We start from the raw sequence: 16,614 nt of genomic DNA, 5'->3' as shown, positions 1-16,614 counted from the left end.
CTCCCAGATGGTTTTGAATAGTGGTTGAAGTATTTTGGAGGCGAGATCTGGGTCTGCTTTAAAAAGCTCTGCATTCAGGTTATCTTGGCCAGGGGCTTTTCCATTTTTTTGGGATTTAATGGCTGAGACAATTTCTTCCTTTGTTGGTGGTTCAATGCTAATGTCCAGGTCATTCTCTGCATGCTGGATATTTGGTTCTGTTGTGGGTGGTGGTCTGTTTAGAACTTCCTGAAAGTGCTCTGCCCATCGGGCTTCTTGTTGTGACTCAGTTGTCAATAGCTGACCCTTTTTGTCTACTATTGGTGCTTCAGTTGTTCGTCTGTGTTTGCCACTCACTATTTTAGTGATCTTGTAGACTTTTCCTTGCTCCCCTTTCCTAGCTGCCTCTTCTGCTTGACTTGCAAGATTTTCTAGATATGCCCGCTTGTCTGCTCTAGCTTTCCTTCGCACTACTTTGTTTGTTTCTTGGTATTGTTTCCTGTATTTTTCTTTAAGCCGTTCAGACTTTGCCTCATTTACTTTCTTCTTTAAGGCCCTTCTATTTTCTACAGTTTGCCATGTGTCATCACTTAACCATTCCTTCTTTTCCTTGTGCTTGTATCCAAGACAGGCTTCACTGGTCTTCACATAGGTTGTTTTGGTCTGTTCCCACATAGTGTTGATAATAAAATAACCTCTGACCTTTGTGTCATTTAGCTTTCCGACATCAAATGCTTTCTGGCTATTTTTTTGCTTCCTGTTTTCTTAAGCTTTATTCTCAGCACAGCTGTGACTAGGTGGTGATCACTACCAACGTCTGCTCCTTGTTTGACCTTAACATCAAGTAAAGAGCGTCTCCATGTGCCATTTATCATGAGATGATCTATTTGATTTTGATCCTTTCCGTTTGGAGAGTGCCATGTTAGTTTGTGAATGACCTTGTGTTGGAACAAGGTTCCCCCAATGACGAGGTCATGCATGGTGCAAAACTCTGCTAACCTCTCCCCATTCTCATTCATGACACCACAGCCTTCCCTTCCCATCGCCCTGTCGTGTTTTGTGTTGTTGTTTCCCATTTTGGCGTTTAGGTCCCCCATCACTATCCTCATGTCATGTCTGGGTGTAGTTTCCAGTACAGCCTGTAGTTGTTCGTAGAATTCATCCTTCCTAGTGTCATCGCTGTCATTTGTTCGAGCATAGCACTGGATGATAGTTGTGTTAATTTGCTTCCCCCTTAGCCTTATCTTCATGAGCCTACTGTTGACAGGTTTCCACTCTATCAAGCTCTTTTCTACTCCTTTCTTTAGAATGATGGCTACTCCTTCCCTATGTTGGTGGTCATCTCTTCCTGAGTACAGCACTGTTTCCCCTGTGCTTGTTGTGAGTCTCCCTGATCCTGTCCATCTACTTTCACTTACTCCAAGTATATCTATGTTGTATCTTCTCATCTCTGATATCACTTGTGCTAATTTGCCTGTATCGTACATTGTTCTTACATTCCAAAATCCTATCCTAGTCTTAAGTTTGGCATTCAGAATTTCCACCTTCCTGTCACTGGCTTCCTTTCGGCTTTCACCAATGGCGTTCATCCAAGCATCTGACGATAGCCCTGGAAGTCCATCACGCCCAGTAGCGTCGATTCCTTCTGTTGCTGTTTCCGTAACGTGCTTGTTTTTACAAGACAGAGTTGTTAGCCCTGTGCTAAACCTCCAACCTGGAGGACTTTGGATAAAGATGTATGCTAAATCATTAATATCCCAAAAAATTAACTGAGAAAAGAATTGCCAGTGAAGGGATTCAACATTTTTTATTTCAACAATATGTTGTTGAATTTACATTCTTACATTGAAGTAGGGATAAATATGTAAATGCTAATACTTACGACCGATGGGGTGTACACATAGACCTATTCTTTAATGTCAAGCGGGAATGTTGAATGAAACGAATAAGACGAGTAAAATGTGAACATTGTCATCACCTATCTGAACAACAGGTCTAAATCTAGTGCCGTAAGAAAAAAAAAGAAAAAAAAGCAACTTTTATAAGAATATACCTAAATGGTCACAATCGGGAATTTTCACATTCATATGCTGATTTTCTTAGTGATTCGGTTACACAGGGATTCTGTGTGCACATTACTTATTTTTTTATATATAGTGTCGAAGTTTAACAACCTCAAACCTGAATTTCTAATTTTGACCGCAATGATGAGATGTGTTTCAGTTGAAACTGTTAAACTGCACTGAAAAAAAACAATATGCTATTTACTTAAAAATATATAGTGCATCATTTTTGCATCCCTTTTCTTAAGTAAATGTAACATGCTATTTTAAGCAGTGTTACCTTAAAATCTTTAGTTGACAATTAATAACATATTTGAGTATCCCAATGAACAAATGTATTAATTGGTGTAAGACATGTTTAAGACAAATATTTTAAGTAAATTTTACTAATACATGTATTTATAAATTTAACTAAAACTAATAAATGTAAGTTATTTCTACAATAAAAGTCTTGCTTGCCCCATTATAAAATTTCAACTAATTTAGATTGATAATTTTAAGTTTTTGTAGGTACTGCTCAATACTTAAATTAGTTATATATAACAATGAGTGGAAGTCATGACACTGGTGAATATTAAATGAAAAATATTTTTTTACAAATGAAAATTAAAATATTTTTAACATTTTTACAACAATTTAAATATATTAAACAATGCTTAGGGGGTTGTTTGCTTGTTTGTTCAAGTGCTGTGAAGTGCTGAGTATGTAATGTGCGGTGTTGTATGCTTTTTGACTTGCATGTGTGAGTTTTACAATGTACTGTGGCGTTACATGCATTACATTAAATGCATTACAGTTTGTATCGATTGCTAACCCACAATTCGTGAAACAATTCACCATTTTCTCACATTTATAAACACAACCTCAAAACTACACACCAACTCGTGCAAACTTCAAACTTCCAGGTCAAAATCAAACAGTTTAGTCAAAAAAAATGTTTTCTTTTGTCAGACTCAAACTTTGGCCACAGACTATACACAAACCTGATGTTCAAGGTTTCAAAACACTGTTACAAAGACCTCCTTTTGGGAAATAGGAATCCTTTTGGTAGTCATTGATTCTTACAGTATACAACAAAAATGAAGGATGCGGATACAGTAAAATACAACTATAAACTTTAAGAAAAGTTAACTTTCATTACACTAGTGTAAAGCGATCTTACAGTAAATGAAAAGCACTACGAAAAAAGGCAGAAGGCCAAACAACTGATAAAAAATACACGTTGGGGGAATACTGTCAGTTAAATATATTGGTTTAAATAAAGAATATAATATGGATAGTAAGGATACTTTTAATGTAAAATATATAAAATATAACTACAGCCGTGAGATGTACAGGTGGTCATTTTAATATTTAATTTTTTGCTTTTAAATAGAGTTATTTTGGAACAGCCACATAGAGGCCCTGCAAAATGTCTTTCCTGCTCTGTGTCTGAAAGTACCATAGATATGTGTAAGGTTTATGACCATACCAAAGCACAGTTCTCAAATTGCAACTCTAGGATGCATGGGTCCACAAAGCCATCTGTCCTGAACCATCTTAAATGCTGAATACAAACGAGGGTCTTTCTCTGAAAGAATTCTTCTAAAAGATAAATCAACTCCATCTAAACTTCACAGTCTATGCTGTGACAAACAAAGCTCCTCAGCATACATTTAAAGCAAAAAAAAAAAAAAAATGTTTTCTTTTAAAACATACAGAAAGACTTTGGCATCATGTTTCATTGTGTGTGTGTGTGAGAGAGAGAGGGATGGTATTAAAACTTTGAAGATCATTCTAAAAATAATAACTTTAAAGAATACAAAGTGATTAATGCATAACACATCTAATATAATATAATCATATATATAATATGATATAAATTATTAATTATTATATAATATTATCTAAAAATATAAATATTATAGGTAATATATATTATCATTTTGTTGAATTAGGAATCAGCGGACATCAGATGTAGTGGGGTTACTGTTTATTTAAACATTACATTAATGTTAGCTTTGAAATAATGAACTCCACCCTCGCTGTGAGGGGTCTGTGAAGCACCCCTTCAGGTTTCACATACAGGAGAATACCCCTACTAGGACCTGTGAGATTCTGTTTATCATTTAACTTTTTTAAAAGAAGGGTATGGTGTGTTTTATAAGTTCGATTAACTTAAATGTTGAATACTTTGTTTAAAATATGTTTATGTTGTTGAAGTATATGTTTAATACACAATTAAAAATGTATAATAAATTATTTGCTTTGGTTTAGTAACATGTTTGTTACTGTGATGTGTTTTATAAGTTTGATAAACTTGGTGAATACTTGTTTAAAATGTTTTTGCTTTAGTAACGTTATCATGTATAATTTTATATTTTATTTATTTTTTCATATTGTTTAAAATCATGTGCATGTCTGCTTGTTTATATGATTTATAATGGCATGGATATTATACTGATATGTTTTTTATGGTTAAATTTATTGTAGTCATAATTCGGATCGCTTAAAAACAAAATTTAATGAAAAATGTACGTGCATGCAGCATTTTATTGTGTGGGGGTACTGTAGGTATACAGTAAAAAAGAATTATACAGCTTTTGAAAAAGGTCAGTTATACTACATGATCTTTAGAATGTCTACAATGTTGGTAGATTAAGGGGTGATACAATAATCATTAATATGATGTGAATATGAATATAACAAATATGAATATATATATTGTTTTCCTGATCCTGGTAAAATGTATATTTTTAGTGATGAGTAAAATTATTGTAAATGTTTTTTTTTTTATATATTGTTTTGTGAATGTATAATTTGTTTATTTTCATTTAAAAGAAAATAAGACTTGGAGAAGAATGAATGTGTACACATGCATGAGAGGGAGAGAGAGGGGGGGTGCAGAGAGAGACATGAATGCAAGTATACCTGCACCACGTGGTTCACAGAAGATGCGTCTTCGGACAGACATCGCTACGGATAATATTGACGAATCACCCAGAAAAACGACAAATGGTCACGTCATATGGATAGTTCACATGTTTTAACACAAAGGTAGAGTGTAAAGAGATGGGGGTTGAATCTCACCGGATGGTCACGCACACACAGGATTTATCTTTCAAATAAAGGACACCTGTTGCCGAATGGTCACGTACCGGAGGTCCGGTGTCTATTTCTCAAACAGGTGACCGTCACACTCGTCATTAGGACAATGCCTTACGACGTGATCTATTTCGGAAACAGATGACCAGTCACAGCTGCCGATTATTCACGGATGGCGTCATTTCACGCTGATGACGTATAACCTGGATTTATTACGAACAGATGGCATAGCATAGCAACACCTGTGACCATTAAAAGGTCATAGGTCAAGGACAGGTGAGGAGGGCCAAGGTCAAGAGGTCAAGTACTAGTGGGGGAGGGGTCAAGGTCAAAAGGTAAAGGACGAGTGGAGGAAGTGTCAAGGACAAAATGCCAAGGTCATGTGGGGGAGGGCTAAAGGTCAAAGGTCAAACCCATCAATCAAATCTTGGCATATCGTATAACCTAATAACTACTCTCTTCACAAGTTCGACAGACTGAAACCCATAGCCTTGCATGTGGGATGGCTCTGTTATACAGTTATACACCAAAAAAAAAAAAAAAAACAGAGTAATTTTCGATTATAATTTAACTTTTGATCTTTATGTACGTAATACTTTTAAATCAACTTTTTTCATCTCTGAAATATATCCAGATTACAGTCCATGCTGCATTTTCCAGTAGCTGAAAAATGTATAAATTGTTAGCAGGGGCATCAAAATTTCTTTTGAGCAAACTTCAGTGGGTACAAAACTCTGCTTAACAGAGTAATAATAATGAATCATTAGTGTGTCATGTATCATGATTTTTAAGTAATTGATTTATAGAAGTAGCAAACTGAATTCATGTTGTTATTTTTAATAAATGGGAAAACAAATATAAAACAGATTAAACATATTGCCAATAGATAATTCAGGGTTTTTCCTGGGTCAAAATTGGTCTTCGGTGGTGGCTGACCGACATGGTCATCCACACACAGCAAAGAGTACCCTAGTACCCACAAGTTATGCAAGTCCAATATTGACAATAAATGTTAAATTTAAAACAAATACAAAGAAACAGGGTTTTTTTTATCCTATGCATGAAAAAAACGATCACTGTCATCTTTTCTTGCTCTCTTTTCAAAAAAAGCTTACTGACTGAAAGCTAAATATTTCCATGACTGGCTTTCATAGTTAAGGAAGATAAAATCCTTTTTTGATAGACCTGATAATTATTTTAGTATAATCATATCAATTAAAAACGTAATGTTAAAAAGGTGTAATAGTGTATTTTTCCCCATATAAAATGTTTAGCAGCTAGCTATAGCAACAGATCTAGTTTTATCTCACTCCAGTCTAACTTTAAAATAAATTATTTTAGAGATAATTTACTACACATTGTCATAGGCCTATACATACTGTAGATTATTAAGGCTAAATTTTACTTAACACTCTTGCTAAATGGGGTAAGCACACTTACTTTCTCATTCTAGATGTGTATGTTCTTCTAAGAAGTAATGATTACACCGATTCAGACACTGACGGGCAGACCAATTGCTTTAACCATTCATTATAATGAATTGGCTCAAAGGAGTCATTAGGTCACAAATCAGACTTTAGCGGACGTATTGTGTGGGAATCCTGGCTTTTAGGACATCGCGAAAGATTTGTCCACATACACAAAACGCCTCATAACTGTATAGATTTATATATATATATATATATATATATATATATATATATATATATATATATGATGCTGAATAATGTTTGGTCCCAATTTTATTATCATTATCATTAACAATATTATTATTATTATTATTATTATTATTATTATTATTAGTGTTCCACTGTATGAAGAATTTTTGGGTATAATATGTCGCAGTTCACTTTATTTTGCTATACTCACCTGCATAAATCTATTATAGTGCCCTGCACCTACTAGTAAAAAAATATATCTGGTGTCTGAATAATTGCTGGTTTGACTGTGCAGTAATTCTTGGTAAAAAGTAATTCAGTCAAGAGCAGTGTGTGATTTTCTTTCTTTCATTTTCTTGGATTAACATTACAGCAGCTATATAGCTAAATTAGGCGCAGTCACTTTAAGAGACGATGAATCCATCCAATATAATACACGTCAATTTTTTTTCTAAACTTTTTACTTTCACTTAAGACATAACTGACAGTTTTTTTTTTCGAACATACTTTCCAAGACAGTATGAATTTGACGGTATTTGTATTTGACGGTACAAGAGCAAAATAAGGCAAATTCAGTGTTTATGCGTTTTGAGACGCCTCTCTCTGCATGAGCTCTGAACACCAGAACACCGCGGTGCTGAATTGGGCTCTTTCACATCCTTTTCTGTTTGTTTAAACTGCGATTTGTATTTGTTCATTCAGGTGCAGGGGGAAGTTCGAGGAGAACTTCACAAAGGAGAGCTCTGTTCAGTGTTGCTGTCTGTGAGACGCCTCTCTTTCCCCCCCCCCCCGGCGGGCTCACCGAACATAGCGCGCGAGGAACAGCTTCTCAGTTGAGCTTTTCCGTGTCTTGTGTTTGAATGCTTTAAACTCTTTTTAATGTTTATATCGACACGTGGCATGGCTTAAAAACACGTGAAAATGGTAAGCTTTTGTGACCACAATCAACAGTGGCCTGTCAACTGTCCTGAGCGTCTTTTTAGGCTGGCCTCAGCCAGACGGCTGAGATCGCCAGGGGCACCCCCTCAGCCGTGTGCCCCTATAATCGTCACTACCTTTCACCCCACTAGCGACGACCCTGGGATCAGCTGATTTTGATGTGAGGGAGAGAGCAAAGACAGAACTGAAGACAGGGAGTGTCCGCACGGGGTTGGGGCGCTGTGCTCGTTCTCTCCGTCACTCCGTCAGTAGTCTGTTTCACTCACAAAACCCAATTACAGATCAAATAAGGCTTTGGCGGGACAAAAAAATTTAAATGTAGGAAAAACCCTACAATTACATGAATACATGTTTTGTCTATATACTTAATGAATATTAGCTGGTTAGTTAAATGATTTCAAATGAAATACATTTTCAGGGGCTGACTTGATGTATAACCAACGTATTGTTGATTATAAAGGCTAAAAAGCTAAAAAAAAAATATATATATATTTCATTGTATATAGATATACAAAAATGTTTCTTGTCGTGCTTTTTTCGTTTAAAATTATGTAGGAAAAGTAAAAGATTAATTTATGACGAGTGCACCTCAAAAATCTAAATTATAACAGGAGTTTTGACCTTTGTTTAAAAAAAAGACTTCTTCGTTGCCTTTTTCTCTATCACATTTTAGAAATCATCAGAAATTAACTGAAATCATCAGAAATCAACTTAAAATCTCAAAATTCATCCTTTGAAACCCATTTTAAATCCAAACATTTTATTACCATGTAAATGATACATCAAAATCATGTAACAAAATGTTTTCAGTCATGAATTGCAAAAATGTAGGTTTGTATCATGCACATTCAAGTCTTATCTTCAAAAAGGTGAGTGACAGTTAAGGGGTTAATTTAGTTCCACATAATGTACATTATTGTTGCTCCTCTGTGCCCTGCCTTACTGAATATTGTTCTGAAAAGCAAAGGTGTATGCTGATTGGCCAGCTATCCAGTGTGTTGTGATTGGCTGAATCCCTCAAGCATACTGTGATGCCGTCTCCCGGCACGAGACAAAACCAATAAAACCCATTACAAATGAGTCATTTGTTGGATCCAGTGGGGACATAATTACTTGCTATAATAACTTATACGGCCTTTTTATGCATTGCATTACTTATCGTAATGTGTAAACAAAACCATGTCTGCATTTGTGATCAGAGAAACGACAAACAAGAAGTGCTACTCTACACTGCTTAAAACTTGTGTTTGAATCATCAGTGGCAATTTATTTTAATATGTAAATGTACTTACAGGCTGAGAGTCAGAAGCACCAGACTGCCCTTGCAAAGTTTGAAATTGACCCACTTTATAGATAGGTTTCTAACAACTAAATTCAAGGGAAGTAACCAGTACCACTGCATAAATGTTCTCAAGTGTGGTTTCCATTGTTTGCAGGTGAACTCAGAAGAACAGGCTAATGCCGAGGGTGAGGCCACTGTGTGGACACACATCATCCCTGAAGAAATTCTGGCAAAGATCTCAGGAGGGAAGGAAGTTCCTGCAGAAAGTATCACAGTGTGGATTGATCCACTGGACGCCACTCAGGAATACACAGGTCTGGTGCAACTCTTTATTCCTAATGAAAATCCGTTGCCATTAAACTACAACCATTTCAGGAAAGAAGCAGGTAGAAATATATCTTGGATCACATTATTTATATAGGTTATCTATGTTTGAGTTGTATTTTGTGGTCTTGTAGTTTTATTGTGTTAGTTCTGCTGTTATAGCAGGAGGAATTGTTTTATGTTTATTCAGTGCACAGGTGCTGTACCAGGATGTAAATCCTGTTTGTGCTTTCAACAGAAAATCTCCAGAAGTATGTCACCACAATGGTGTGTGTGGCTGTGGACGGGGATCCTGTTATAGGTGTGATTCACAAACCCTTCACTGGGTACACAGGTGTGTTAATTTGAGGTTTACAGACATATTCAAAACCAGATTAAGCAGGTGGTTTTGGATCCTGGATCCAGGAGGCATTATGGGAGTGCTGTGACGTTCAGAGTAATAATTGATTTGTGATTTACACGGTTAATTTTTTGCAAATTTTTTGTAAGTTATTGGTAACAACAAATATGTGATTTTTTGACAAGAACTACACAATGTTTAAAAATGTGTAATGATTAATTGTATTAACAATATTTTAACATGAGAATTTAAAATAGCTTACTATTATAATTTCTATTACGAGTTATAGTGTCTTTAATGACAATTATAATAGTAAACTATTATCTGTAAGGGCAGTAATGGGCATTATAACCGACACTGTTCTGTTCTGACCTTGTTTTTTTTTTTTTTTTTTTTATTAATTCACACTGTGCTGCTCAAACGTACGTTCTCATCCTCAGCATGGGGTTTTGTTGGAGAGGGATCCAATGTGGTACCTCGTGCTTCCTACAACACAAACTTTCCTAAGGTGATCGTTTCACGCTCACACTCGGGCAAGGTGAAGAGCTTCGTTCAAGTGGCCTTTGGCAACAATACAGAAATTATACCAGCAGGGGGTGCAGGTATTGCATTCTATAAATCACCCTCTTCTGAAAAAAAAAAACATTTCTACCAAAAATGTACATTACCATTCAAATGACTGGGGTCAGTAAGATATAAATAATATAAATTACTAAAATAATATAAATGCTGTTCTTTTAAACTTTATAAGAAAAGTCTTAAGAAAAAAAAAAAGAATCTTAAGCAACACTTAATGTTTTTCTTTTTAACATTGAAAATAATGTTTGTTTGTTTTTTAGCATCAAATCAACATGTTAGAATTTTTTTTTTTTTTTTTAAGTATCATGTGACACTGAATACAAGTAATGTCTACTGAAAATTCAGCTTTGCCATCACATGAACATTACATTTGAATATATATATATATATATATACATACACACATATATATACACAAATATATATTATCACATTAAAAAATAGATTTCACATTATTGCTGTTTTACTGCATTATGATCAAATCAACACAGCCTTGGGTGAGTATAAGAGACTTCTTTAAACATTTTCAAAAATCAACTCCAAACGTTTGACTCTTGGTAATGTATTAAACACTATTTTTGTTGTTGTACAAATATAAATATCAAATATAAATACAAATATCAATAATTAATATCCATACTCATTTGCTAAAATGTTCTGTATATTTATGCAACAAAATATTGTTGATGTATTTATTTTGTAATTTGTATGTTTTTTTTTTCTTTTAAATAGCTTTTTCAAGACTTAAGTTATTTGTAAATGGTTGATGCAAGCGGTAAATCCAGTCAATGTCCACATTAAAACAGAACTGACCCAATTTACTTTTTAAATACATGTTCCTGGTGCTATTGTGAATTAATTATTGGTGCATGTTTTACATAGTAAAAAAAAAACCTTTGAAATGGTTCAGCAATTATAGTTTAATATAAATGTTTATATTTGATTAGAATTTTATATTCTTTGCTATTAATAAACATTTAAATATTTAATATAGTTTAATTTAACTTGCCCCAGCTCAAATAGTATTTATTTGTATGTATATATTCAACCTCAAATTGTCACCCAAATTTTCACAATCCACTCAATTCCAAATGGATACAATTTCAAATCCTATCCTAATATAGAATATACTTATTCACATAGATACAGAATTTAATATTTTCTAATTCTCTTGTAGACTGCATTGAGGGAAAAACAAATGCAATATTTGTGTCTGTTTTTTTGTTTTTTTTTTCAAAGGATATAAGGTACTAGCTCTTCTAGACCCCACTGATGAGGAACAAGATACGGCCGATATTTACATCCATGTGACGTACATCAAAAAATGGGATATCTGTGCGGGTGATGCCATCTTGAGGTCTCTTGGTGGTGAAATGACGACTCTCAAAGGAGAGCAGATTGATTACTCTGGGACAGAGGAAAATAAGGGCGGCCTGCTGGCAAGCATTAAAACTGACCATGAGGCATTGGTGAAAAGACTTCCACCATGGGAGGAGAACAAACAATAATAAATCATTGCCCTACCCTGTCCCTAACACTCTCATTTTCTTCAGTAACACACAGTTGTGTAGACATGAGGAAATAAAGAAAAACTTGCGACTGATCCAACATAAGTGAAATGTGTAATTATACCTGTATGAGTCTGAAACCTGTTACAGGTTATAAACAAAGCAAGTGTGCCTTTGAAACGGTTCATTAGCTATGTATTTTGTGACACATTTATAGAATATTTAAGTGGAAATTAAGTAAAAAGTGCAGCATCAAATCATGAGGTCACCTTTATTTTAATCATTAAAGAGCAGGTCATATCAGAGGTGTTAATTTTGTCTTAACAGTGTGGGGAGGGGGGTTTTAAAGGGGACTCAAATAATACAGGTACTACTATTAGTGTAGCAACCCCACCCAACTGCTACTAAAAACTAGCCCAATCACATTTCGAGGGGGGTTTCCCTGTAAAAATTGTGTTCCAGGGGGAAAATACATGGTTTTCGGTGTGGTTCCTCCGGTAAAATTCACATTCCACATGCTAAATATCTTTACGTGATGTGACAGCAGTTTTATTACAATAATTTTATTTTATTTGAGGTGTAAATAGACATAATGTAAACACACTAACTAGCGGAAGTGTTTGTGGGCAGGTCAGAGTGTTCGTATTTCACGGGCAGGCAGAGATTATGCAAATGTATAAAAAAAATTTACATTGAAAGATAGCTACGTTTGTAAATATTTCAAAAAACCCATATGGACCTTCTCTTTAATATATTTAGGTGAACCAGTAGCTTTATTTTATTTAATTTCATGTTTGTTTTTTGAGAGTGTTGTTTCCTAAATTGCTGGTTTAAATGGTTTTGGGTGAAGATTTAACTGTGAATCCAGAGATAACTTGAATGACATCACTGTGCATAGCACTGTTTCTCATAAATAACTCACTGTTCCCCTTGGTGACGTGTTTTCAGTTCTGTGTATCAGATCTCAATTTGTACTGTTATACCCTGATACCTGAATTGCTGTATGATTAGACTACATAGGTTTAAGCACCACATGCAAATAAAAATGTTAAGATCAAAGTCTTATTTTGTTTCTAAAGTTAAATTGGATTTAATGGAGTAGCTATCACCGGGTGATTCATTCATAACCACCATCCCAGTTGAAAAAAAAAAAATGTAAACATGCATATATATATATATATATATATATATATATATATATATATATATATATATATATGTGTGTGTTTGTGTGTGAGTGTGTGTGTGTGTGTGTGTGGCCTTGTATTTGCCCTTTTAAAGACCTTGGCTGGATTTGAGGCATGTAATTTTGATTTACATTGATAGACATCTTCATTCTGCTTTTAATAAATAAAGGTGGCTTTATGAAGAGTGAACCTTAATTGTTTGGTAATAGCATACACAGCTGTGGACAGGGTTTATTCTGAATATATAGGTGCATATGAGAAAAAAATATACCATGGAAAGGTTCTTTATTTTTTGTAATAAAAAAAAAAAACTTTCTTATATTCTAGATTCATTGCACAAAAACTGAAATAAATAAATAAATATATATATATATATATATATATACGTATATATATATATATATATATATATATATATATATATATATATATATATATATATATATATATATATACGTATATATATATATACGTATATATATATATATATATATATATATATACGTATATATATATATATATACGTATATATATATATACGTATATATACGTATATATATATATATATATATATATATACACGTGTATATATATATATAATACACACACACACACACACACACATATATATAAAGTTTGGACACCTTCTCATTCAAAGAGTTTTCTTTATTTTCATGACAATGAAATTTTAGAGTCACACTGAAGGCATCAAGGGGTATTTGACCGAGTAGGAGAGTGATGGGGTGCTGCGCCAGATGACCTGGCCTCCACCATCACCGGACCTGAACCCAATCGAGATGGTTTAGAGGTTTGCTGAACTGCAGACTGAAGGCAAAAGGGCCAACAAGTGCGAAGCATCTCTCGGGGAACTCCTTCAAGACTGTTGGAAGAGCATTTCAGGTGACTACCTCTTGAAGCTCATCAAGAGAATACCTAGAGTGTGCAAAGCAGTAATCGGAGCAAAAGGTGGCTACTTATCAAAGATCAATCAAGAAAAAAAAACAAGATTTACAAAACAGAAATGTTCATGATCTCCAAAGCAGGTTTAATTATGCACTCAATACTTGGTTGGGACTCCTTTTTGACAAATTGCTGCTTCAATGCGGTGTGGCATGGAGGCAATCAGCCTGTGTCACTGCTGAGGTGTTATTGAAGCCCAGGTTGCTTTGATAGGAGCCTCCAGCTCTTCTGTATTGTTTGTCAGATGTTACTTCTCTTCCTCTTCACAATACCCCATGAATTCTCTGTGAGGTTCAGGTAAGGTGAGTTTGCTGGCCAATCAAGCACAGTAATGTCATGGTCAGCAACCTGCTTGGAAGTGGTTTTGGCACTGTGAGCAGGTGCTAAAGTCCTGCTGCAAAAATGAATCAGTATCTCGATAAAGCTTGTCAGCAGATGGAAGCATAAAGTGCTCCACAATCTCCTGGTAGATGGCTGCATGGACTTTGGCCTTGATAAAAAACAATGGACCAACACGAGCCGACGTCACTGCACCCCAAATCATCACTGACTTTGGAAACTTTACACTGGACTTTGGATTCTTTGCCTCTATATATTTTGAGTATATTCAAGTATATTTTGACTCTGTGAACAGCCAGCCCTTTCAGCAATGAGACTTCTGTGGCTTACCCTCCTTGTGGAGGGTGTTGATGATTGTCTTCTGTACAACTGTCAAGTCAGTAGTCTTTCCCATAATTGTGGTTGCGTGTTCTAAATGAGCACAAGAGGAGTACAAACACTGTCATTGTTGGGAGACACTGCTCAGCTAACCTAGAGTTTCTCATGGTTAAATGTAGACCTTTTTATCTGCTGCAGGAATTCACTTTCACAACTATAACTGCAGTACATATTCCACTGGATGCTAATGCCAAGCTTGCTTTGAACAAACTTCATGCGGCCATTAGTAAACAACAGACTGCTCACTGCTTTTATTGTTGCTGGAGATTTTAATCACTCCAAATTAAAGACAGTGCTCCCCAAATTCCATCAGCGCATTTCCTGCCACACCAGAGGGGACAAAACTTTAGATCATGTTTACATAAACATAGATGGAGCTTTCATCGCGACCCCCCACCCCCACCTAGGACACTCTGATCACCTTCCTTTGTTTCTCACCCCTAAGAATTCACTCCTCATCAACAGTGTGAAGCCATTAGTGAGGACCATCAAAGTGTGGCCAACTGGAGCAGAGTCTACTTCAGGACAGATTTCAATACACGTACTGGAGTATGTTTGCTTCTCAGGCTGCCTGTGGCTCTCACACTGACATTAGCCGCATTTCCACTGTCGGGCCAGTGCGAGCCAGGGCTTAAAGCGGGCCGGGCGGGGCTCATAGCCCCGGGCCAGTAGCACCAAGGCCAGAATAGCGCAGGGTTTCCACAGTGGAGCTTGAAGCACCGCTGCACGTCACTAAAACACTCCCTTTACACGCCTCTCAGAACAACGTCATGCAACCTCAAAATTTCACCATCAAAGAGAAGTTACCAGAAAACTAAGAAATAAGTCACTGGAACATGTGCGATCACAAAACGAACATGATAAAAGCGGCCGTTTGTTTGCATGCTTTGTTATATATTCAAATTCAAAAGCATCAATGTTTTAACTACAGAATAAGTGATGCATGATATTGATCTAACTTATCAGGACTCAAAATTAATCACACATAAATAGACGTATTTCTATTTTATCTATTTATTTTTAACGCTCATGAAAATGGCCTGCTTATTCAGTCGAGTCTGTTTCTGTTTATTTGCCTCAGTAGCCGTCATATTTAGAATGAAATATCTCTATTTTTATAAATGCTCCCGAACAAAAAAACACTATTAGGCTATATTATTTTATGATAGGCAACGTGAGATAAACTCTCGAGACGAGGCTTGTGACATATAATATAAGTTACTTAATAAATACACGACTGTGATAGAGAATAAGGAGCTGACGTCTGATTTCTTCAAGCGGTCATATTTTACCATGTTTACTATGGTAACGTTTAGCGTGCATATCTTTTTCATCGCTTATAAATATTTCAGCCTTGTATGGTGATTCTATAATCCACATTGGATCAAGTTATTTCAAACACTCGCTGCTGACTGAAAGAAAGTTTTGAGCTCGACTTACTTAAAAAAGTGTTTAATGCTGTTGTGTTTAAAGCTGTTATCTTTCTGAAATGATCCGCAGCACAGACTCTCTATTTTTATAAAAAGCTCCCGAACAAAAATCATTATTATGCAAAACGTGGAGCTAAACTCATGAAACGAGACGACAGATAAAATGTTACTTAATAAATACACAATTGTAATAGAGAATAAGAAGCTGACGTCGGATTTATTCAAGCGGTCATATTTACCATGTTTACTATGGTAACGTTAATGTTTAGCGTGCATAGACTTTTACATCACTTATAAATATTTCTGCCTTGTTTAGTGATTATAATCCACATCGGATCAAGTTATTTCAAACACTTGCTGCTAACTAAGAGTGATTTTTGAGCTCTACTTATTTTAAAACGTCTTTAATGCTGGTGTTAAAGCTGTTATCTTTCTGAAATGATCCGTGCAGACGCTCTCTAGACACGGAGAAACTCCGCCTTTGTTCATAACCCCTCCTCTAGCCCCAGCTGGCCAGCTTTGGCCCAAGGTTTTCGTCGGGCCAAAAAATCCTGGCCGTTGGCC

The 16,614-nt window shown here is 35.4% G+C and overlaps 1 protein-coding gene across 2 annotated transcripts in view; it reads left to right on the top strand.

Annotated features, from left to right (window-relative positions):
- Nucleotides 1-12,815, top strand: part of LOC128021551 (inositol monophosphatase 3) — a 51,646-nt gene extending 38,831 nt beyond the window's left edge. For both annotated transcript variants that reach the window (XM_052608856.1, XM_052608845.1), the window contains 4 exons: nucleotides 9,160-9,319; nucleotides 9,568-9,663; nucleotides 10,110-10,271; nucleotides 11,488-12,815. In XM_052608856.1, the coding sequence (XP_052464816.1) occupies nucleotides 9,160-9,319; nucleotides 9,568-9,663; nucleotides 10,110-10,271; nucleotides 11,488-11,756 (687 nt within the window). In that variant the 3' untranslated portion in view covers nucleotides 11,757-12,815. The remainder of the gene's footprint in view (nucleotides 1-9,159; nucleotides 9,320-9,567; nucleotides 9,664-10,109; nucleotides 10,272-11,487) is intronic.
- The last annotated feature ends 3,799 nt before the right edge of the window (nucleotides 12,816-16,614 follow it).

The sequence above is a fragment of the Carassius gibelio genome, chromosome A2 (genome assembly GCF_023724105.1).
Source record: "Carassius gibelio isolate Cgi1373 ecotype wild population from Czech Republic chromosome A2, carGib1.2-hapl.c, whole genome shotgun sequence".
NCBI lineage: Eukaryota > Metazoa > Chordata > Actinopteri > Cypriniformes > Cyprinidae > Carassius > Carassius gibelio.
Note: the sequence above shows the minus strand (reverse complement) of the source record. Positions and strands in the feature narration are given on the sequence as shown.